Source organism: Ambystoma mexicanum, chromosome 1p, assembly GCF_040938575.1.
Source record: "Ambystoma mexicanum isolate Mex_15411 chromosome 1p, UKY_AmexF1_1, whole genome shotgun sequence".
In the NCBI taxonomy this organism is placed as follows: domain Eukaryota; kingdom Metazoa; phylum Chordata; class Amphibia; order Caudata; family Ambystomatidae; genus Ambystoma; species Ambystoma mexicanum.
Window position 1 is genome coordinate 170,383,536 of NC_090921.1, and position 25,218 is coordinate 170,408,753.

The following is a 25,218-nucleotide window of genomic DNA, read 5'->3' on the forward strand; positions in this document are numbered from 1 at the left end:
TTCAAGGAAGATGATGACAGAGGGAGAGCTGGAGTCGAGGTTAGAGAGCAGATCTTCACAGGTGTTCAGGAGAGCAGTTTCTGTGCCTCTGGCTGGTCATGGAGGCAGCCAACACATTCAGTGTGGATGGTAAGCTGGGAGATCTACATCTTTTCCAGGAGTTTGCACAGGAAAGAAGTGATGGAAATCAGCCGATAGTTTGCCGGACAGGTAGGATCGTCAGAATATGCAAGAGTGATTGCAGAAATCGGCCATGGCTGGAGCGAAGGTGGCAATGTGGTCCTTGATGGCAATAATAGTCCTACTAGAACTTGGACATTAGTATCGTGCAAGTGCAGCATCAAGATTTTCAGGGGTCGGGGGCAGGTGAGGACAAGGGATGGGGTAAGGAGGGAGGGAGGGAGAGAGAGAAGTGCTGGAGGCAGGGGGCCCAAGGGTCTGGGCAAATGATAAGGGTTGTCCAGGAGGAACAAAGGGTAAGGGTGAATAGTAAGGGTGTGAATGGTAAGGGAGGGGAGGACCAGCCTAGCAAGGCTAGTCAGAGAAGGGTCAGCGAGGGAAAATGCTGGTAGGAAGGGGTTAGAGGGGAAGACTGGACGAAAGGAGGGCATGACCCCAGAGGCTCATAAGGGACACAGTTAACCAGTCATAGTGGCAAGAGGAGACTAGCAGGGTAGGGAAGAGGGAAGGAGGAGGAGAAAAGAAAAGTCTTGAGAAGCTTCTGGAACTTGAGATTCGGCTCCAGTCAGAGAGGGGCAGGGAGGCCGTTCCAGAGAGAGGCTCCTGCCGAAGAGAGAGATCTGCCCCCCACCAGGGTCGTCATTTCACCAAAATGCTTGGGGTAGTGGAAGTGACATCACACGAAGTGATATCGCGGCAAACGATGGAACACGACCTTTCACCCGTTGACAAAAACAGGAAGTGGCATCACATAGCATTGGACACTACGGAAAATATGGTTACGATATCACTATAATGTGATGTACATTTCATACAAGAATGGATTGCCGTATGTATCGTTAAGGTCAGTGTATGTAGGCCCATATTACTAAATTACTGTGAATGCAAGGAGACGTCCATGGCCAAATGATAATGATATGTTATTATATAGCACTTACGCTTAAGCGCTTTATATAGAAAACATTTACACCCAATATCACCCAACCTGTGTTGGTACTCATTTATCGACTTCTGAAGGATGAAAGACTGAGTTGAGGCATTTAAGAACAGACTAAATCAGTGACTCGCCCCCCGAAGTGTGACTGAAATAAACCTTTGAGTCTAGCAATTATTGTATAGAATTCCAGAAAGACGCATTGTTTGGTATTCCTATTCTTTCTTATTTAGGGTCAGTGCTGAAAGTTTTAGAGTTGTGGCACTCCTGTTCTTATTTTTCTTCTTTTTTTTTTTAAAGGGGCCTGAACAAGAAAGCCAGCCACTCCAGAAGTAAAGAGCCACATGGTGCTGGCCACAGCCCAGGAGCTTGCATTACCCAAAAAAGAGTTTTTTTTTAAATGACATCCCTCCCCCCACTCTCTGCTTGGTGAAATGTCTGTAGCACCCCAGGTTCAAGGTAGAGAACATTCCTGTCAGTTCCAAGTACTCCCCTTCAGCGTTGGGTTCAGCCCTGAGTGTGTTTACAAAGGTACTAGCAGTGGCGGCAGCTCACCTGTGCAGGCAGTCCAATCCAGTGTACTCTTGTCTCGACGACTGGCTCGTAACTGGAGACTCGGACCAGGCGTGTCTAGAGAACACCCAAAAGACTGTAGGTCTTCTTTTCAACCTGGGGTTCTCAATCAACAAGAAAGAAAAGTCTGGTCACCAGTCAAATCAAGCCGTTTCTAGAAGCCCTCTGACTAGAGGGTTCAAGACATGCTTGCTCCAGATCCCTTTAGTATGCAGCCAATCATCAGGTAGCCATACGGGAAGCCATTGGGGATGATGGCATCCTGCATCTCATAGTTCCACATGCCCGTCTGCTCATGTATCCTATGCAGGAGTGGCTCTAGAGTCAATGGTGCCAGGCAAGTGGTCAGTGGGATAATCCAGTGGTTGTCTTGACAGCCCTCGTTCAGTTTCTGCAATTTTGGTCGAAGGAGAATCTCCTGAAGGGGAAATCCTTCACCACCCCCACAATAGAAGCCACTCTCACGACAGGGGCATAACTGTCCGGATGGGGAGCACACCTCCTAAAACAGACGTCGCACGGCATGTTGACACAATCAGTAGCAACCAAACATATCAATCTGTTGGAACTACTTGCTGTGTTCAAAGCCCTAAAAACCTTTCAAACACAACTACAAGGGAAGGCTGTTCTGGTCCTTACAGACAGCACTACGGCCATAATATTACCTGAACAAACAAGGTGGCACTCACTCTCCAGTGCTGTCCAAACTGTCGGAAAACATTTGGAAATGGGCACTCAAACAAGACATGTTCCACCTGTTCTATGGGAACACAATCTTCTGGCAGACGTACTCGGCAGAGACGTGCAGCTACAACACAAGTGGTGCTAGCAAGAACACATCTTACACACCGCCTTTGCAGAATGGGGTCATCCAAACATCAAACTTTTTGCAACACCGGAGAAAGTATAATGCCCAGATTACATCTCCAGTTTCCCACAGAGAAAGTCCAAAGGGTAAGGTCTCTGGATAACCTGGTCAGGGAGGTTTGCCTAAGCTTTTCTCCCAGTTCCCCTAATCAACAGAATAGTTTGCAAGATGCACCAGGAGCGGTCACACTGATCCTGGTGCACCAATGTGGGCTCGACAGCCAAGGTTCTCTTATCTCTTGAGAATTTCACTCTTCCCCAACCAGGAAACTGCCGCACCCATACAATATGCTGTCACAAGACCAAGGGAAAACACTACACCTGTGCCCTCAAATGCTCAAGTTAGCAACTTTGGTCCTGAAGTCCTAGAGTGTGGGCACCTCCAACTACCTCAATGATGTATGGACATAGAGAAGCACAGAAACCTAACTCCAGACATAGTTACTCCAATAAATGGAAATGTTTTGTCATCTGGTACAATACTAAGAACATAATTATTGTGTGACCCTAATTTAATTTCTAATGTACATTTTGCCATGATGTAACCTTGTAAGTTTCGCATTTCCTTGCCACTGCGCCCTGCTACCCCTGGGTCTGGCGTGCACAAAAAGTGAATAAAACAAACCAAACCCTATGGACTGTTCACCTAAAGATATAGTCCTTTATATAACACACCTCTTAGATTCAGGGCTTGTTGTCAACTCACTAAAGGTGCCCCTTGCTGTCCTCTCTGTATTCACCACATATCAGAGCAAGCTTTCCTGGTGGAAAATTCTGGTAATTAAGGCTTCATGGAAAGGGTAAAAAGACTTCACTATCCTATTTCAAACCCAACTCCCTGATGGGACTTGAATGTTGTTCTAACAAGACTAATGGGACCTCTATTTAACCCAATGCAGAAGGCTAGTTTTCTGGTGGCTATTACCTCTATCGGGTGAGTTGGTGAACTCCAGGCTCTCTGTTTAAGACCCATTTGTTCACATTCATGAAGACAAAGTGGTACTGCACACACACCATGCGTTTCACCTCAATGAATTCCACCTGAACCAATCCATAAAATTTCAACTTTCTTTCAGAATCTCATTAAGCTGAAGGAAGCCTCCATGCACTAAATGTTAGGCGACTGTAGTGCATTTCCTTGATAAAACAAACCCACTAAGAAAGGCAGTCCAAGTCTTTGTCTCTTTTGCCGCTGGTAGAGAAGGGGACCCTATCTCTAAGTTGACAATCTCTAGATGGATTGTTAAATGAATCCAACTATGTAACTCTCTGAGAGATTTACCCTTTATGCTTAGAACACATTCTACTACAGGCACAGGGGCTACTATAGCCTTTATTGCAAATGTTCCTCTTGATTCTATTTGCAAAGCAGCTACCTGCAGTTCTGTTCACACTTTCACTCAACATTACTGCTTGGACACACATTCTAAGACTGATTCTCAGGTGGAGCAGGCAGTGCGAAGACATCTCTTTGCTACTGTTGCTTCACACATCCCACCACCATCTCCTGGTTCTGCTTGTTCGTCTATGCACACCTTGTGATTCTAAGCAGCATCAGAAGACCTACATTACTTACTGTAATTGTATTTCTGGTGCTTGCATCTGCTTAGATTCACATGCACCCACCCTACCTCCCCTCTTGGAGTTGAAGGAACATAGACATTTTACACCATCTTTTCTTCTGTACTCACTCACGCATTCTATCAAGCTCCCTCATGGCAGAACAAAAACAACCGGTTTTATTCATTTAGAATCCGCACCAGACCCAAGGCTAAGAGGGCGCAGCAGTACAGGGTATGCGAAATTTACAAGGGTTACAATAGTTAGAAGTTAAACCATACATGGTGATAATACTATATAAGAGATCGGCAGCAATGCAGTACATTATATACAGGTATTTATACAGTATTATACAATAAGTTATACAGGAAATGATATTTATATAATGCTTGTCGGTGGTATAACATCATGAGTACAGAGCAATTTACAGTATACAATCTGTATCTGTAATGAAGGCAAGAGCATGGCAGCGGTGCTGGTTAGTTGATCGATTGCTTCAAGTGATTGATGTAATAGGCTCTGAATTTAAGGTAGGATTTCTCCGCACGTATAGTTTGGGGCAGTGAATTCCATACTAGCTAGCACCTCCAGCCTTAGTCAGTTTAAATCTCGGAATGATAAGGGTGTTGGCATAGGAGCTTCTGGAGGGTCTGGATGATCTTTCTATAATCTATCAGAGAGATAGGGTGGCACCGCATTGCTCAGGGCTTTGCGAGTGAGGGAGGCAACTTTCAGTAAGATTTTGTCTTGGGTCGACAGCCAGTTATTCCGCCTTGTCTTAGAGATGTGGGTTCATTTAGGGATGCCAAGAGCTGCTCTCAAGGCATTATTTTGTAGAATTTGTATTCTATGTGGGATGAATTTGTTAGCCCCAATATATAGGGCATTACAATAATCGAGTCTGGATAAAATTAGGGCTCTCGCTACGATCAAGCAGTTCTCATCAGAGATTAAGTGTTTGCCAGCTCTGAAAAGCTTACATGTGTAAGCTGTAGCTGAGGCCAGAGAGTTCACCTGTTTGTTGAAGGAGAGGGCAGCATCTAGGTAGAAGCCAAGAGTCTTCACTTCCTTGGCAACATTGATAGTGTTTCCATCGATCTCGAAGGCATGATATTTCTGGCCTAGTTTTTTGAAGGTGGAGTGCGTGCCTAGAATGATTAGCTCTGTTTGGTCATCATTCAGGCATAGACCATGGGTTGCCATCCACGCCTGGATGATGAGATACACCCTATTTACCAAGGCCAAATCCTTGTTGTAATCCCCGGAATGTGGAAGGAGGATCTGGGTATCATCTGCATAATTAGTGTAGGTGATACCAAGAAGGTCCAGATCATCAAAAAGGGGCTTGGTAAATATGTTGTATAGTGTCGGAGATATGCAGGAGCCTTGGGGAACACCGCACAGGATCGGGATAGGATCCGCTGCGTCAGAGGGAGAGAACACCCTCATGGTCGTTAAGATTCGACCCATTGTATTGCTTCTTTGGAGAAGTGGGCTGCAGAGTTAAGGTGGTTGCAGAAGACTTTATGGTATACAAGGTCAAAGGCGGCTGAGAGATCCAAAAGTAGGAGTGCTGTTTGGCCTTTGTCTCTTAACTCTTCAGTTTGGGACTTCAAGTCGATGAGCGGAGTCTCGGTTCCATGTTGTGGGCGGAAGCCGGACTGCCTTGTTCCTAGGAGCTTATGTTGTTCTAGAAATGTTTGGGTGTATGCCATCTTGTCCAGGATTTTTAGCAGAAAGGGGACTGTTGTTATGGGGTGGTAATTGGTGGGGATGAGGGGGTCGAGGGATTGTTTTTTTAGTAGGAGCAGTACCCACGATTGCTTCAGGTTGGATGGCACAATGCCTTAGGTGAATGAGGCATTCACAAGCTTAGATATGAAGGGCGAAAGTTCTCTGGCAGCATCTTTCATGAGTTGTGCCGGGCACAGGTCACCTTGACAATTGGAAGGTTTAAGAGAGAGGATCGTTTTTTCCACCTCCAGGATAGAGCTTTTGATAAATCTGAATTGGCTAGTTGTATTCTGTTCCAGCAGGGGTGGGTTTGTGTTAAGTATTGGTGGTTGATTGAGGGTAGCTTTTTTAGCCGCAATTTTCTTTTGAGGCATTGTGACTTTATTGGTCAATGCTGGTTGTAGCTCCGTGCACCAGGCTTTGTCTTTTGTGCATATATCTGGAGTGGGAGTGGGCGACTCTAGTTCTTTTAGAATTGAAAATAGCTCCCTCATACTTGAGTTGGCTTTGACTATGCGCTTATTATAAGAGTTCCTTTTGGCCAGGACAATTTCTTTTTTATAGTGTGAGGAGATTTCGGTAAGTTTATTTTTATGCTCTTCTGTAGGTGAGATTCTCCAGGACGATTCGCAACTTCTTTTGAGTTGACGGAGGTATTTTAGTTCGGCGTTGAACCATTTATTAAGGTGCTTTTTTGGTTTACTAGGTCTGAGTTTGAGGGGCGCTATGTTGTCAAGTGTGTAACGTAAGATTTTGTTATACTCTTATTGAGTAACTCTGGGTTAAGGTGTTCATCTAGTTGGTTCAGGGAGGGTAGAATAGCAGGGATCACTTTGTCTTTAGTGATACTCTTTTTGTTCCTGGTCGGGCATGAGGGGGCAATATTGGCTGCATGTAGGAGTGGCCTGATGGTGGATAAATCAAAAGTGACCAACTAATGTCCGTCCATAATAGTGGGGAGATGGAAGTAATTACTGCAGAGCAGTTATAATCTTCTAGCCAATCGAGGGTTCTCCCTCTGTTGTGGGTGGGTTCCACAATTTTTTGGGTTAGTCCCAATTCCGTGAGGGTATTAGCCACATTGGCGGCATGCTTGTCTAAGAGGTCGTTATGGCCTGGGTTGAAGTCTCCCAGAATAAGTAATTGCGTGGAGGTTTTAAGGTTGGTAGATAATAGGCAGTTGATATGTCATCAAATGTGCCCAGCGGGCCCGGGGGCCTTTAAATGAGGTAGATGGTCAAGGTCTGCGAGTTATGAAGTGGGAGTTTGATAGCGCACACTTTGCAGGAGTTGGGATCTGGAATGACAGTGGTTCTCATATGTAGGCTGATTTTGGCGATGATGGCAACACCACCGCCTTGCATATTATTTCTGTCTTGTCTCAGAATAGTATAGCCGTCTGGGATTGCTAGAGATAATAAGGGTCCTGCCGCCTCATGCAGCCAGGTCTCTGTGACAGCGAGGAAGTCCAATTTGTTGGACAGTATAATCTTGCAGATGTCCGTGGCATGGGCTGTTAGGTGCTGCAGTGGTGGTTCTGGTTTTAGTGTGGGGGGTAGGAGCTTTCTTAATTTTGCTATTAGTAATGCTGACTTGATGGGTAGTAGTTCTTTTGTTGGTGGCCGGGAGAGATCTGGTCAAAGGCTTGTATAATCTGGTGAGTCTTGCTTTGAGCCTAGCGTTTCTGGAGGGTGGGCTGCAAGGGTTGCTTGGGCGTTCACTAATCGCTTCAGTCCTTGGTCTAATGGTGATGTTGGTGGGGTTAACTTCCTCCATGGTGATGAAAGAGGCGATAGCTATGGAAGATTGATTAAGTTGGCGATTCTTAAGAGTGTGGTGTTGGCTATTGTCAGCTGTTAGGCAGGTTGAGAGTGCTAGAAGGGTGATAGACCAGAGGCAAAGTATCATAATGCTCATGGTGTATCGGTATAGGGAGCTGTATTCTAATATTAGAGCAGCACTGGTATAGGGGTAAGGGCCCCAGATGGTTAATTAGGTATAGCAAATATGGTCTGCAACCATCAATGGATGGCAAGGTACCTATGGGCTGAATTCAGAAAACGGTGTCAAAGCGCATGAAGGCTAAATTTGGCCGGTCACAAATGGGTTAAAATCGGCTATCAATGGCGAAGCACAAATGGACTGGAATCAACAGTCAATGGCGAAGCACAAATTAGCTAAAATAAGCTATCGATGGCAGAGCACAAATGTGTATAAAATCATCAATCAGTGGTGAAGCACAAATGAGCTAAAATCAACAGTCAATGGCGAAGCACAAATGGGCTAAAATCAGCTATCAATGGTGCAGCATAAATGGGCTAAAATCATCAAAGGCAAAGCACAAATGGGCTACACTCAGTTTCTAAGGTGAGGCGCATAAAAGTTAAGTTTACAGTCAAAGAATGGCGCATATAGGCGAAAGTTCAACAGTTAATGGCAAGGCATATATAGGCTAGAAGTGGCATCTCTGGTCCAGCCTGTGAGGCTATGTTAATGAGGGAGTGGCAGTATGTTAACATAGCAGCGGTTGGCAGTGTAGCACATATAGCAGGGCACAGGTTGCAGGCAAGTGAGGCTAATTGCACAACAGTGTTAGCACATGTATTAGGGCAAACATCATAATAGTATGCTCATATTCAGGAACTAAGTGAGTAAAAGGCTAAGGGACGAATGGATGTTAAGAGCACTTTTTGGTATTGTGTACATAATAAGCAAGGGCTACGGTGTTGCTTAAAAAGGACTAGCACCGTGTTTAGAGTCAGAGAATACAAAAAGTTCATGGTGCTGGAGGTCTTACCCGGTAGCAGATTAGGCGGAGGAAGGATGAAGAGTGGTTCCTGGTGGGCTCAAATCTGGCATGGAGCTTGGCCCTGGGAACTGTACGGCTCGTGACAGGCTTGGGACAGGAGGCTGCCTTGTTGGGTAGCCTTTGTGGGTGGGCCGGCGTTCGCCTGCCCGCGAAGGGTGATTGGGTAAGGGAAATCTGTGTGCCAATCACAGCGAGTCCAGCCTGCTGATGCTGTGTTTTCAGGACGAAAATTCACGGGCGGCCATTCCCATGTAGACGCCCCTTTTCGATCCTCAAAAAAAAGATGCAATACTGTGCGATTACCCCTAGATGTCGGACTATATGCACACCATGTGAATCTAAGCAGATACAAGCACCAGAAATAAGATGACGGTGAGTAATGTTTGTCATTCATGTGCGATTAACTGGCGGGTCCTGGCTTGACTCGGTCAACTAAGGATATTGTACCTTGGGTCGCTATTCGGAAGCCACACTGTGCACCACTCGGCAGCACCTGACTTTCACTTTTCTTACAAGAGGATAGACTTCCTGTAGTGGCCTGCGATGTAGAGTGAAAGCAATGCTTGTCGACTTGAGTTTCTCTGCAAACCACAAATTCTCATTAATATTTGGGGCTTCACTGAACATTTTAGACAATTTTCTCCTGGATGTTCAACTGACAACTTACCCAAAATTAGCAAAGGTCTATCTTGGATATTAGTGTGGGTCACTGTGAGGGTCAGAAATGTAAGGCGGACAACTTTTGGATGATTTGTTAAGATATGCCATTTCATTAAATCATAAAGGTTAAAAATCCCTACTCTACGGAGGATTTCCCTGCCTATCAAAACTAAAGGAAAGCACTCTAACACAGGATATCTGGCCCTCACACTTAAACAACAAATACCTAAAGAAATATATGGCAATTCATAGTAACCTCAACAAAGATATTCAGTCTCTCTTGGTGATCTCCCATTCCCCAGGTCTCAAGGTTATTCAGTTGGAAATAACTATATTGTTCTGGGCTTGGGCAATGCTTGATTTTTCCTGCTTGGATTAACAATGTTTAAACACTTGACTTCTCTTGTTGACTGCTTCAATACAGATTCAGAGGTCACTCTTCATCTTAGAACCTTTAATTAGTCACAGACAACCACTTCTTTGTGTTCTTTGCAAGGTTTTTAATTCAACAATACAGTTTCACTGCGTTTTCTTGCCATATGAGTGAAAGGAAGAATGCTTGGTCACACGCAAGTGCTACAATTCGAGTGTTCATTGTCAAATACGTAATGATTAACTTTTCATCACTTCTAATCATGCGCAAGTGATTTGTTTAGCTGGATACTGTTGCCGGCAGTGTTCGCGCTAGGAATAGGAATGCCTGGTTCAGCTCACCAGCTTCTGTGTTCCTTTCTCCGCATGCTGCACAACTTCTACGACTTCTGGCTTCACTTGGGACCCACACCCATCCTCACTGAAAGCGTCTCTGGTCTGGCCACACAATTACAGAACACCTCTCGCTCCTGAGACTCACGGCTTCACGGCAATTCCTCGCCACAGACTTCTACATGCTACACGTCCCTTTGGTTCTCCCAATTATGCCTGTATTGCCAATACTGTACCTTCTGCTACTGCTGCATACACCCCAGCCACAGTTCCGCCTCCTTCTAATTGCCTGCACCTGAGGGGGTCTTTTAAGCCTCTCGAATTCCCTCAGGTGTGGGCATCTGACTTAATTGCTTAACTACTACTACATCATGACTCTTCAGCCCTCTTCCTCGTCCCAGTACTTATAGGATTATGGGATTTATAGTTTCCAACAACAAATCAGTTCTTTTTGTTAGCTTCCTACTTTTAAGGGTAGGTTTATTTCCCTTAGTTATTAAAAGATGAACCATCAGAATCCAGAATCTGTTGTTACAGAGGAAGACAGTTTATTTAAGGCAACATTTTTAAATTCCCTTCTATTATACTTTTGGGAGCCTCAAATGGTCTTTCTATTCTCAGGGTTTGTTAATGTTTTAGGTAATTTGTGTGCATAACCACAGATCTTATATGTGGTTCAGATATATCAAAATGACAATAGACCATTACCTGTTTTAGCAATTTTTAAAAGGTTTTCCCTTTTAAAGGACAAATATTGTGTCTCACCCCACAGGATCATCTCACCACTCTGGGCCTTGCCTCCTTCCAGGTGATCCTCCCATAGTACACCACCTCCAAGATCGGCTCAGGAAGTGTCTGCCTTTCCCTGGACATCTGGGAGGAGACTTTAGGCGCAGGGGGATAGTAATCAACTAGGAATCCACCATATACCACCTCTGGGGTCTGATTCACATAGCGACTGGTAATCGTTGGCAACCAAGGGTCTCCCCAGCCCAGTACCATGCTCTAGCCTCAAACATCAGACTTTATCAGAGGAATGCACAAGTTAGTGTTATTTCTTTTTCTTTTTTTAAACTAGCCACCTGACAATCTTCAGACCAAAATAAGTAGTGTAAACTGGTACACTGATGGGTGTACCCAACACTGGATTGTTCCCATTTGTTGTAGTTTTCAGCATTTTTTGGTGGAGGTTTTACTTTATTATATTTATAATGTGCACTACTGAGCCGGAGACGTAAGAGCGCAAACACAAGACCGACATCAAACACTGACTGGGCTCAAACCGTTGGGTGATCTTACTGGTATAGCAGCAAAAACCGGAGAATACATCCTACTGATTAACAAATAAAAATCGATTATCTGAACCAAAGGGTCTTCAGGTTGTTAGGGGAGTTTTCTAAATGTCCGACTGGTAGTAGGACTTTAGTAAACTATCCCAATGGTTTGTAGATCCCCAAATCTTAGTATCAACCTGTACTAATTCAAGACCTTGGTAGAGTGTCCAAGCCGTCTGGCTTATCTTAGGAGGAAGATGTGAGCAGTAGGTAAGTACACTGAATCTAGTTAGACAGGCGCAAAAAAGCACTTACACTTATAAGTTATATAAAAGTATACATTTATTATATTTACACCAGAATCACTTTCATTACTTCAGACGTTTATACTAGAACACTTAGGAGTACTTGTTCATACACTTCAAAGGGCACTTTCACTTTTGTGTTTGTTTGCGGTTAGATTTGAGCAACATTAGAAAGGGAAAAGACAATGTTATCTTATTATCGGTTATTGCGCACTCATGCGGTTTTCAATGGTTTATACGATAATGCATTTACTCTGTAAACACATATAGCAAAGTCACTTAACGGGAGGAAAATGGTTAGTTATTGTAACATGAGCTTAGTTCAAGGTTCTAGAGACCGTTTCCTTGCAAAGTAAGTCTTTTACGTCCCAAAACGCAATCCTAGCTAAAGGCATTTTGGAGAAGGCTTGATGTCTTGACAAGCAGCGAATGATGAAGAGTTCCTGTGAATTTCTTCCAGTCTCTAGTGTTGTTGAAGCATCAAATTAACTAACAAGGTAGACCTTAAAACGTACACGAGGAGGGGACACAAGCAGCGGCTTGGGTCTGAGGTAAGAGGAGGTTGCCCTGGACACACATACGTGCACTCCAACGCACTGGAGCGGCTTTTAGGGATCAGGTAAGCAATACCTTTTGTCTCCACAGTACCTTAGGTTAGAAGAAAATGTTTGTGCTGGATGCTCCGTGATGTTGCAGCTCAGGACCCGACCTCTGGTTTTGGCGCTGTTAGGCAAAGTTTGTATGCAGTACCCTATGCAGTACCCTTTGGGACCTCTACACACAACTAGGACTGCAGGTGTAAGCAAAACCAACCTTTGGTACAAGTCTGTACTACACAGTTTTGGTAGCGTTGCTGAGCAGCCAGGCTCATCTCAAGAGGGGAATGTGAGCTGTAATGATGTTACACAGAGGTCTACAATCAAAAGTATTCAAATACTCTTACACTCAAAACACTTATTAATTTATTTCACAGTCCGTTATAAAACATTCATTAAAAGAAGGCAATCTATATCAAACAAAAATATACTTCAGTACTTCACAATGTACGGGTCTGAGGCATTTAAACTACTTTGAAGGAGGAGCAAAATGGCATTCAAAGTACTTTGAAGTAGGAGCTAAAAGGCATAGGTTAATAAAAAGAATATTACAGCTACTCTTAGACAGTGCAAATTGTTTATGTTCACCAGAGGAGCCAATTCAATGCAATAGGGTAGTCCAAAGTAAATACGCTAAAGTGTTTTATAGGATAAAACAGTTCTGGTAGTTAAACGCAAAAGTATTTGCCAAAGTTCTCAGAAGTAGTCTGCAAAAGAAAGATTCATATGTTGGATCACAAGCTGACCAGGCATGCAAGTTACAAAAGTTGCAACCACTTTCGCAGTGAGAGGTAAGTTCTCTCGGTCGGGTTTTCACAGTACCTTGCAATGAAGAAAATGATGCAGCTGAAGACTTCTGTTCCTGGCAGTTCCTGCAGATCTTGCTGTTCCTGAGCCTCAGTCGTGGGGACAAGAGGGAGGACGTCAGGGAACTCCTGCACTGGGACTGGTCGAAAGCTGGAAACTGGCAAATCTTCAATTCCGGTAGCTGTAGTCAAGCACACAAACTGGTTTCCCTCTCCCTGGTTATTTGGTTTCCTGCAGAAAATACAACCAGCTCAGAGAATGGTATCCAGGTGGCTTAGTGTTGAGTTGATTGGTCCCACCAACTCTAGGGGAGAAGCCGTCCTTGCAGGGCTTCTCTGTCGAGATGAACTTGGCGATTCTGACCTGCAGCAGGGCTTCACCGGGCAAACCAACGGTTCAGGAGTTGCAGCAGCCGTCCTATTCAAGCTCGTCTTTGGTTCGTTCGTTCCAGTGGTCGACTCTGCCTTCCAAGCCAAGAGACTCGCCTTTTATTCAGTTCTCTCCCATTTGTTGCAGCCTAGCTGCCACTCACCCAGCAGGGTGACTGTCCTTGCCGGGCAGCCAGCCAGCCAATCACGCCAGAGTGCATTTGGGTCTCCTAGGAGACTAAGCACAGGGAGTTTCGGGCCCCTCCCTCACTTCCTGCCCACCCCAGACACTCGGGTGCCAGAGGCGGTCTTCAGTCCTGAAGCCCACCAAAGGCGATGTAACAAAGGGGCCAAACCTGGTTTGGCACGCAAAGACAAGATCTAGAAGGACCTTTCCAAAAAGAAATGTCGAAAAAAGACCGGGTCCTGTTTAAACAAAGGGAGCTCAGACGCCATCTTGAAAAACATGGCTCCCGCGATTTAACGCTTCCGGTTTTCGTGGTCGGGGGAAAAATCATGGTAGTTTGTTGTAAAACCACTGCCACCAGCCATTTTGAGAGGAAAGACTTGCATTTGACTGCTACATGAGTTTCTAGACATATGGGATACTAGGAAACCCCTCCAGCACTCTATTGTAAGATAGGGTGTGCTGGGTCTAGGAATTTGAAAAGACTAGTAAAGTCAATTTCACTTTACATTCTCTGGGAAACAGAAGTTTATCCCAGAGAAGGTATGTACACCTTGGGGTAGCCTAAAAGGCTTCCCTGGGTCACTTCATTTGTATCACACAGCACCCTCAGTGCAAAGATGATGCCTATGGAGTTGTATAAAACTCTATAACCAAAGAAAACACAAGAGTAAAACACATTGATTTGGAAAGTTCAAAGTTTAGCAAAAGAGCTGGAGGGCTCTAAAGTGTGAGGAATTGGCACATTTATCAGAAATCTCCCTAACGGCGCATTTTCTGCAGCACCAACAAAGGACACAGATCGTTTGGCCAATCTTCTTTGCTTCCTGCTGTCCCACGCTCTCTGATGAGGGCGTCAGGGCGAGTAGGATCGGATCTCAGGAGTGTCCTTAAGGTTACAGCAATGATTTGGACTAATTCGGCTTTTCCGCGATTATGCACTCAAAATGGGCAGCAGGTCTCCTGATATTGGGGTTTTGCAGCTCTGGAAACTTCTAAGACCACGCGAGATGGCTTATTTCAAAGTTTGTCTTGGGACTGGTTGTTCCCACCAGCCAAAGGGAAGGAGTCATCCTCTTCGGAGCTCCTCTCTCTCACAGAAAAAGGGGTCAGGACAACAGTGATTGCTTCACAGTGTTGCAAAGGGGTCTGCAGGTCGTCTTCTTCGGATATTTCAGCTTTGAGTGGTCGACTTGCTTTCACTCCAGAAGCCTAACCTTTTATACAGTTCCAATTTCTCTCAACATTTTACAGAAAGGGGCCTTTGGCTGTCCCGTGTGGGAGCTGGACCTATTCAGGCACTCTGGTAGACAAAGAACAGGCGGGTGGCAACTCCTCCCCTACTTCCTTCCTGCTCAGACACTGACACAGATGCCCAAGGGGTCCCGCCAAAGGCAAAACACAAACACAGGCCTCCCCCTTCCAGAGTGGTAGAAGAAGGGCTGATAAAGAACAACCATGACAGTAATGGTGAAAGAAGAAGGGTCCCAAGTTGGTACTTGGGGACCTTATTCTGCACTACCGAGGCTATGGACATAGCCTGCCGTACTAATAAATACACAAAAGTTGGTTGAGCACGTCCACTGCCACCATCCATAACTAGATGCTGGCCTATGTGACTAAAAGGTCACAGGAGCAGAGAGAAGGGGGGATGCTGGGTATCCCTTTGGGAATCCACTGAAGATGGTGTGTGCCAATCTCTGTCTATAAGGTTTTGGCAGAGATACTAAGTATCACTCTATCCCTGAGGACTGTAGTTACTTGGGAATAGTAAGAATGATCTTAAAGGAGGACCGTAGGGTCCCCAATAACACTGCCCATAAGGAGCTTTGTGCTGCAGTAGTAAATACAGATGCCATTTAAGAGTTATGGAGCAGACAGACTCCATAGTACAGGTAGAGTACAAAGAATAGTTCCAAAAGACAGAGCCCACAAGAATGAATGAGTGGCAAAATGCTCTGCTCATTCAGGATTGAAAGAAAAAGGCACAGACGTCAAGCAAAAAGTGCTGGTGGTCTTGCTAGGAGAGGGGATGAAGCATAGCATACAAATGATACATCTCCCTAACAGAGGTTCTCATCCTCTTCTTCCAATAACTACAAATGCAAATCTTCCAAAAGACTAATTCTTTAAAGATTGCTTACTTGGTTTTTATTTTTGGGGGTAGAAATAAACTGCAGTTTGATAAAAAAAAAAAATCCTCCTCCTTTCTGCATTGCCAAACACAGGTGAACAATGCACATTTCACTACAAGGTCAGAAAGAGCATTGGAAAATGTGATGCAGAATCCAAGACTTTATCTTGTAAATAAGATGTCCTTGCTCTAGGAATGTGGTGGGGGTAGGCAGTGGGAGTTATAAATTACTTTGTAGGCCATCCAGAAAGAGGAGCTTGATGCCTGCTCTGAGAAATCTGTTTTTCTTCCATAGGTATTGTCTTGGCACCAGCAAAGATCACCTCAAAAGGTGGGAATCCGTGGATGGCTGTAGTCTACACATGGGGGCTAGTGCAGGTAAGTGGAGTGGTGTAGAGGACTGAAGAATTATTTCATCTGAAAGCTACAAATAATTGTCCATGCATGACTGCTTTAATGTGGTAAATTAGGTCTTCTTGCTCAGTATGCCCGCAGAGCGTTTCATTTCAACATGGTCATCTAGGCATTTCATTCATTTTCATGACCAGCTGTGCTTTGTAACTGATTGATGTTCCAAAATATTGACCGTATTCAGGTGATGTTGATTTCCTTGACCAAAAAGGACAACACCATTAAGTACTTTGCATTGTGGTGCGAAGGTCCCTCAAAGTCTGAGTAACTTTGATGCCTCCTTTGTTTGCAGCTTGTCTTGCTTGCAGGGAAACTAAACACCATTGCTGGAATTGTGACTGTGTTCTACCTGATGGCTTACGCAGCTGTAGACCTTGCTTGCTTGGCTTTAGAGTGGGCATCGGCCCCCAACTTCCGGTGAGTGTGCATGTGTTCTGTTCACCATCTGGGTTTCTCTTACTGTGGTCTTTGCTGCTGTGTATGTATGTGTATATATATATGTATATATATATTACACAGCCACAACTGTGTAGGTATGGTTAAGTTGCTGTTTCCATAGGAAGAGCACTTTTGGGCGGCATATAACTTTGCTGCCTGTGAACGAATCCTCACCCAATTTTGCAAAAAATGTATATGGGCCACTTTGGATCTTTATGCAAACGTTGGTGATGTTTGGACCGGGGGGAAAATTTATAGGGGGGGTCCCAAAACGTCTTTTTTTCCCATAGAGTGAATGGGCCAAACCGCTGGACGGATTTTCACCAAATTTGCGGCAGGACGACGACCTTGGTCCCGAAAGCATGTTTTTGTAAGTTTGTTTCCAATCCGTCCAGTAGTTTTCTTTAAAACGACCAAAAAGTATGTCTCAAAAAATTAGTGATATCTATGTCCGCTCCGCGGTCACACTTCCCTGTTCGCTCCGCGGACAAGATACCGATTGGCTAAGGGGCCCGCGTCATGAACGCGGACACGCGACGTGTTCTCCGATTGGCTGGAGTGAGGCGTGATGTGCGTCATATTGTTTGGATGCGCCCGACATCTTTGATCCGCCAACAGCGGTGCGGCGAACAGAGGCAAAATGCTGTTTTGGGGAGTGTTTTGGTGTGTTAGAGTGCTTGGGGAGGTTTAGAGAGTAAGAGATGGGTGAAATACTGAATTTGTTTAGGCAGTCGGTGCTAATGATGTATTTGCTGTGCTCGCGCTGTCCGGGATGTTTGTAATTACTGAAAATGAGGGGTCTCCTAAGGATAGTATTTACGTCCGTACTGTGCGCAGGCAAGCTGAAACTGTTCTAAGGACACGCGTGGTGTTAGCGAACATTACAGTACATGCTGCAGTTAACATTTTTGTTTCTATGGGTGTGGTCCTGACTTATAAGTCGCCATGGGTGTGATATGCTGCGGTGGTTGTGGCCAGACCTAGAGTCTTTGGTGCATGGCAGTAGGCCGTAGGCACGCAAGACCAAAGTTATAAGCAGTGAAGTTATAAGCCACCATGGGTTTGACATGCTGCGGTGGTTGTGGGTAGGACCTACAGTCTTGGTTGCACGTCCGTCGGTTGTTCGGCCGTAGGTTATACGTACAAGACTCTAGGCCCTGGCCACTGCACCATATTACAGCCAAAGATCACACATATAGATTCGAATATGTATGAAATGTGTGAAATTATACTTACTGTTTCATTTGTTGAGATTCAATATATTTTTACATGACTTTAGCACTTGGAGGAAATATTCTTTTTCAATTTGTGTGATAAAAGAAAAGAGCATGTTAGTGTTTGTATTTTATAAACACTTATTACATTGTATAATAGACATTTTAGCTTTTTTCTGACTCCTATTTAGTTTACAAACCAGTGCACTGTGCATTTTGCTCAGTTTCTGTGTTTGTTTTTCAAATCATTGGGTCTGGGGGAAAAAAATCCTTGTTGGATTAAAAAAAACTTTCTTTGATATGCTACAAACTATTTCTTTGTTTCCTTTGAGTGTTTACTTGTTGTTTCTGCTTAATGTTCTATATGTTGACTTGTTGCAGATTTTTAAAACAGTTAGATATCTGTTCCCGTATTCTAACTGTTTATAGTCTTTTAATTGAATTTTTGTTAATGTTGTAGTACACTTTAGTTATTAAATTTTGGCTTTAAGAATATTAAATACGCATTTGTAAGATTTGCTGGTAATCTCTGCTTTAGAGTAATGCTACTATCATTACATTCGAACCAGCCACATTTCTTTTTAATATATGCAGTGTGGTGACCTGCATTGGTTGTGGCTCCTGCGTGGTAGATCATACCTATTGTTGTGAAGGTTTTCTTACCAAGTGACACTTGACCGTGTGTGAATCCAGTCAGCTTGCAGTTGTTTTTGGTACCATCTGCATTGTAATGTAGAAGCATTAGTATTATGTAGTTACTATATGTTTGTATCAGTAAGGTGGAGTGAGGATCTGAATTGCATATAGTACATAATCTGCCGTTTTGTACTAGTTACTGAAATGGAATGGATTAAAAAATCGCTCATTAGTGATTTGTTCCTGTGTCACATTTCTGCAGAGTGCATGTATGTTTCCACATGTATGAAATATGGAAGATTTCATTTATAGGTATTCCAGTACATGTAGTAAGTACATTAGACATTCTTGTGGAGCTTCTTGTGAGTTTATAGTGAACCTCACCATTCCAGCACAGTAGTCCAATTCTTGTCTTACTCCCTGAACACTATACCTGTTGTCAGGATTGTTTGTGGCGTTTCTATGAAGGACTAACATTTGCAAAAACAATTGGTCTGTATTGTGTAAGTAAATGTTGTTAACAATTGGTGGCAATTGAAATAGAATATTCATTGCTACATTTGCGTGGCAACTTACACCAGTTTCAATTGAAAATTTGAATGACCAGATAGTTCTGTGTCCGAGTGATTTTTTTCAGAGTTTGTGTTCCTTCTTTGAAGAAGTACCTGATTTACTTTGACTAATAGGTTCTTCTTTGGTTGTGGTAATTGATGAAGTATTGGCTTCTTTTACTCTCTTTGAAGGATTTGCAGTCAGATTCTGTTGCTTTTCTGTTTGAATTAGTTTTCTTTTACAACGTTTTCCTTTTTGTGGAACAGGTATGATTTCATATGGGGGTGTACAGTGAACGTAGTCTATTGTATTCTAAAATGCAAGGAATATCAGCGTTCACTTTGCTTGCATCAAAGTTGATTTGAAATAGACCGTCAAGTGTGCGTAAGCGTGATAATGATACGTGGCTCATGCCTTCTTTAAAGACTGTTTCTAATATCTATCAATGCTTTGTCTAGGGTAAGACCTTGGGATTTATGAATGGTGACTGCATATGCAAGAGTTAGAGAAAATTGTTCTCTACGTACATGCATGTCTTTGAAGACAAGGAATCAAGCTTTTTAGCGCCCTATCCTTTTTACTCATGCAAGTTTGTCAAAGAGAATATTGACAAACTTAATGTTGTTGTCACGTGGGTATGTTTGAAAGCCAACAACTGTACCCAGTGCCCCATTAACTAGTCCTTGCTCCAGTTCAAGGTTACTTTTCAGCATCACTCTACAATTTAAGGATCATTTTAATACTTTTTCCAACCCAGCTGTGTTGGAGATTGAATTTTCTAAGGTATTTAGTATTGTTGTGGCTTGCTGACACATGGGTAGTGTCATACCATGTACGTCCAGTTTGTCTGTGGAGCAAATTTCAATTATTAGTTGCTTTTCTTTTTGTAACATTGTTTCATTGAATTTGGAACAGCTTGCAAGAGTTGGCATTAAGGCCATGCAATTGACATTTTTGTGCGCTAATTGTTCCATAACATCAGTAGCACATGCGTTATCACCATAAAGAGCATGGATGTGCCGTATTTTCGATATTGCCTGTGCTTCTTGAGATAGTACACCAATTCTAATACTTTTTAAAATGTTGCCGTAAGTGAGGTCTGCAGATTGACTCATGTTTTCTGTTAATTCTCTGTTGCCAAGGTTGACATTTCCTATGCTGCCAACAGTTTTATGGCAGAGTTGTGTCCTAAGGTTTTAAAAATAGGTTCCCCTTTCACTGGTGTCAATTGTAGATCTCCGAAAACGATAATGTGTTTTCCTGCAAAGAGTTCTTCGTACTTTGTTTTAAGTACTTCTTGCAATATGAGGTGTATCAAAGCCAACATTAGGTTGGAGACCATGCTCACTTCATCTATTAGTAGCATTTTAATTTGTTTTAATACTCTGCGTAGTTCCATTGCAGCTTCTGTAGAAAGTTTGTAATAGTCTATTTTGTTTTGATGTTCTACTGGAAGGAGTAGTAATCGGTGTAAAGTGACACTGCCTATGTTGTAGGCAGCTAACCCTGTGGGGGCAGTTACAACAGCTGACAGTTTGTTGTTTGTCAATTGTTGAAGGAACTTGCTGATGATTTTGATTTAAGATTGTTTTGCCTGACCCAGCTTCACCACTGACGTACAGTGGTATAGGTTTGTAATTTTGGCAGGTACACTATTTATTTTCGTGTTGTACACCATGTGCAATTTCTTTTGTTACTTCTTCAAAAATGGTGCGCTGGTCTTTAAGTTTTGATTGTAGTACAGTTAAGTCTTCTATATTTTCTTCATAGTGACACATGGTGTTTTCCGCTTCTGTCATAGCTAATTCTGCCTCATTTGCTATTAGTGGCTATCCTAGTGGTTCTTGGCTTCCTGTTACAGAAGGTTGACTACTGTCCTAAGTGTCCTTAATCTAGTTGGGCCTGGAGTTCCTCTCCGTGTTGTTGTTCATTATGCAACATTGTTTTGTACTGCGTAAAGTTCACATCGGTGATGGTGCTTTCATTTGCTTTGAAAGTGTCTTCAAAGCAGTCAGTTATCTAGTATGTCTATTTCTTTTCTCCATGGTTTAGACAGTTGTAGCAGGGACATGTAACATAGTTCGTTCTGTTAAAAAGTTTTTAATGACAATTTGACATGATTAAGCTTCGTTTGGTAAGTTTCACTAAGCTGCTTCACAATCTGTCACTCTATATCTACCTTTGCTTTCATCAGGTTTTATATTATTTTTTTATGCAAAGTTTTGGGCTATGTGGTATAGACACATGGTTTCCAAAGTGGTACTCCTGTTCGGGTAGTATGTGTCTAGTAAATTGTTTTTCAAAATTTCTTGGCTATTGGGATCATTTTTGGCTATTGTTTCTATGTCCTCATATGATTTGAGAATTCTTTTTCTAGATTTAGCAGGACCAAGACTTAGCCATACTATATTTTCAGATTTTCCATACAAAGCAGTACCGGTTAAACGATCTGCAGCTTCATAGGCGCCACATTCTCTGAGAGCATTTTTATGCCTAGGCTGTACAATTTCTGAGATAGTGTTTTGTCTGATGATAGGTCATTCCAGTGGTCTTGCAGCTCTGTTTTTTCTGCTTCTGTTAAGTAGGCTGTAACATATCGTGCAACTGCAGTGGAATTGTCTGTAATGTACTGCACATCTATGTTTGCATTCTATAAGAGGGCAATGATTGCATTGTAATCATTGATATATTTTGATTCTTCTGTTCTTTTTATGTAATACGTGTTCTTAGGTGATTTACCTTTAACACTATGTCGAACTGAATACATGAAGTTGTTCACTTCACCTGTTTCTGTAACTGGTCTAGGGAAACCAAAGCGGCATTTGGTGTAGTATTTCCCTTTGTTTTTGTATTTGCAACGACAATATTTGCCACATTTGTCTCTTTGAAATTGTACAATTTGTCCATGAAGGTCACTATGCGTCGTTTGTGAAGGGATTTCACAAGTGACATATTTTTGGATGAACTCCAAAACAGTGGCATCACTGTCCTGACCAAATTTAGGTGCACCTTTAATCCATAAAAGCATGTGGATATGTGGTGCTCGTCTGGCTTGGTATTCTTTTCTCCAAAAGAAGTGTTGCATTTCTCCGAGGGGAGGAACAGTTTTATTACAAATAAAGTGTAACATATTCATGAAACGATGGTGGAAATATCTTGAAACATTAACAGGATCCAGAGAGCAAAGTTCTCCAGGAGTTGGTATTTCTCTGTTGTTTGATATGCGTAGGAAATTATGTAAATCTTCCCATGCATATTCTGCACAACTTAATGTAACAAACCAAGTGGGGGGTCCAAGGTTTCTGATCATAAAATGTACAGCTCCGTGACGTCGGAACCAGTATTCTTTCGTACCATGCATGTTTGCAAACAGATTAGTTATGCTTGATTGTTAACGGTCATATTTTTCTTGCACTTTTTGTATTAATTGCGTAGCTGACATATTTTGAAAGTGGGTTCCAGATTTCAATATGTGTGAAACTCCGTAACATAGGGTTGCTAGTTCACTTTCAAAGAGTAGGTGGAATATGTTTTCCACATTTTGTCTAAATCTGGGATTTTCAGAATACATTCGTAATGAGCGGTATTCTGATGCTGTTAGCTGAGTGGGTCTATCATCGTATCTTCCTCCTTTGCCAGTAGGAAATAGTAGTGGAAAAGCACGTGCTTCTATACTTTTTTCCCCATATGCTCATTGGTGAACCTTTTGGTTTGTCGCATTTGGTAGGTTTCTAGTGCATCATCTATGCTCTCATTAGAGTGCAGTGGATGAATTGTATAATGGTCCAAAAGAGTGGATACTGCAGCAGGATCCAGAAGTTCAAATTAACCAGTTTCTGATTGTTCCTGAATTATTTCAGTTGTTTCCCTTAAGCTTTCTTCAATATTTATTTCTTTGTAGTATTGATAATTGCCTTTCAGATATTGCAAGGCTTGTCTAAATTTATGTAAGTCCACAAGTTGTTGCCAAATTGTTTTGCCTTTTATTGGTACTCCATTTACTAAGACAATTAAAGAATGCTCTATTGGACGTTAAACTCTTAGAGTGTGCACGTTTTCTGTCAGATCTAATGGCAAATAAACTACTTTGCCACAAATGCCTTTCACCAATTCAGAGGGAGGTAATTTTGCTGTTTTTGGTTGAATGCGTATTATTGCTTGAAATGGGTGTATGTTTGAATTATGATGCTCTCATACAAATTGAGTTGTTGCAAGGGTTTTGGTAGTGGGAATAATTCCAAGTTATGTGTGATAGCACGTGAAGGAGTTTGGTTGTTAAGTTTTGTAGTGCAGTAACAATATATTACGGGTTCACTTATTTCGTAATTGTTTTCTGCTAAAAGCTAGAGAGCTAATTCAAACCATTTGGAATCTTCATTGTCTTCTATTTTGTATGTTACGTCTAGTTTTTGTGTTACTTTTGTAAAAGGTTCTGCGGCAACACACACACACACATGGTTTGGTACTTCAGCGGATGTACTTTTAAATTTTAGTATTTCTTTTTTGTATGTGTAATAGAAGGTTCCCAAGGTTGCCATGGGCAGAATTGTTGCTAGTCTGTTCTAAAGCTGTTGCCTTTTGTAAGTGGGTTTCACTTCCGGAATATTTTCTCTGGATACAGTCGATTTCTTCTTGTAGATATTTGGGTGTACCATGCATAAGAGTGTTATTTAAATTGGCTAGTTCTAAAGCTGGACTTTTAAAATAATACAGTTTATACACTACATTTCTTACATTTGAATGATGTGTTGATATCATTTTGATGTCATGGAAGGTGCTTTTGCAAATAGGTCCTGAAATGCAAGCTAATGAAGGTCCTTGTAGTCCTGAGTATTTGCTCACTGGACAGGTATCCATATTTTGCAGCACTTTCATTTTGATTTTGTCTTTACTTTTCACATACTGATTGAGGAACTGGCGTAAAGATCTGAAAGATTTGTTGGGAATGTTACACATTGACGTGCACAGCCATTTGTATACTGGACATTCTGGTTCAGTCGAATGGAGAGGTAAGTCTGAGTTTTCTGAGGGATACTTTTGTAAGCAGTGTTTCTTGCTCCATGATGGTATTATTGATTTTTTTCATATTCTCACCCACTGCTATGAATGGCAATTGTTTTTGATTTTGTTTGTATGCTTCTTCATTGAAATAGGGTTTGTGTGACTCCATTCACCTCCACAAATATTTAAGAAGTTATTTTTGTTGACATTCCGTTTGAGAAGTTTATTTTGTAATTTAGTAATTAGTTTTGTTAGTGGTTTCATCCTGTTTACAACTAAAATAAAGAACTTCCTTTTGAGAAGGATTGCACTGTCTACGAGAGCTTCTAGAATTAATTTTCTCTGGTAGGTTTTAAGGGCTGTGGATGATTTCGCTCCTCTTCTTCTTAGATTTGAAGGACTCTGTGTCGGAACATTTTTGCTAAAATACTTTTTTTTTACTATGGTTTCTTGCTAGTATGAGGATCTATAGGAGCAGTGTTAGCAGTAGTGGTAGCCAAATTCTTTTTTAAGCATTTTCTGTTTCGTGCCAGATTTTGATAGAGGAGGCAGAGTTTCTGTAGTTGAAGCTTCTTTTGTTTCGCTAAATGACTGCATTAGCTGTTTTGTTTCAACGTTTTGTACAAACACTGGTAGAAATGGATGTTTACTTTGGATACTTTTATTTTCATTTGCTCTATTTCTGCATTCCTTTCTAAAGACTTGCTTTTTGGGAGGCACTCTTTGTGGTCTGTTAAAAAAAAGAAGGTATGGGTTAGTCTGTTTTACAATGCTGTGTGCATGCGTGTATGAGATTGATGGGGAAGAGGTTTGTGGTGGTGTGTGAATGTGCATTGGGCAGTTACAAAGTTAGGAAGGCTATTTTTCTGTTTGTATGTTACTACACTGTGCTTCAGATGAGAGTAGAAAGTGAGCTAGTGGTGTGGAGAAGCATTAATAGTAAACGTAATGGTATAAAATTAAAACAGGTATTTGTTTTGTAGTACTAACATTCTAAGGCTTGTGTATGTTATTTGTGTTCCAATAAAACGGGGATTTGTGTGCCATTCTGCCATTTAATCTTTGTTTAATAAAAGGGGATTTGTGGGCAGAATGGTTCAGAAATCGATGTTTTTTTGGTGCGCAAATTACATGAATGACCCACACAGTCTCTTCGAGGAACAGTAAGAGTATAAAGGTAGTATTTTGTGGAATGAGCAGGCTTCTATGGATATGTTTGTAGTGGAGATGCTGTTGATTTTCAGGAGAGTGGTCTTCATTGCAATTTTAAAAG

General features: G+C 42.3%; 1 protein-coding gene across 1 annotated transcript in view; it reads left to right on the forward strand.

Annotated features, from left to right (window-relative positions):
- Positions 1 to 25,218, forward strand: part of SLC12A9 (solute carrier family 12 member 9) — a 681,455-nt gene that overhangs the window by 438,811 nt on the left and 217,426 nt on the right. Inside the window, exons 9-10 of the mRNA XM_069646063.1 lie at positions 15,989 to 16,071; positions 16,397 to 16,521. Coding sequence (XP_069502164.1) covers positions 15,989 to 16,071; positions 16,397 to 16,521 — 208 coding nt within the window. The remainder of the gene's footprint in view (positions 1 to 15,988; positions 16,072 to 16,396; positions 16,522 to 25,218) is intronic.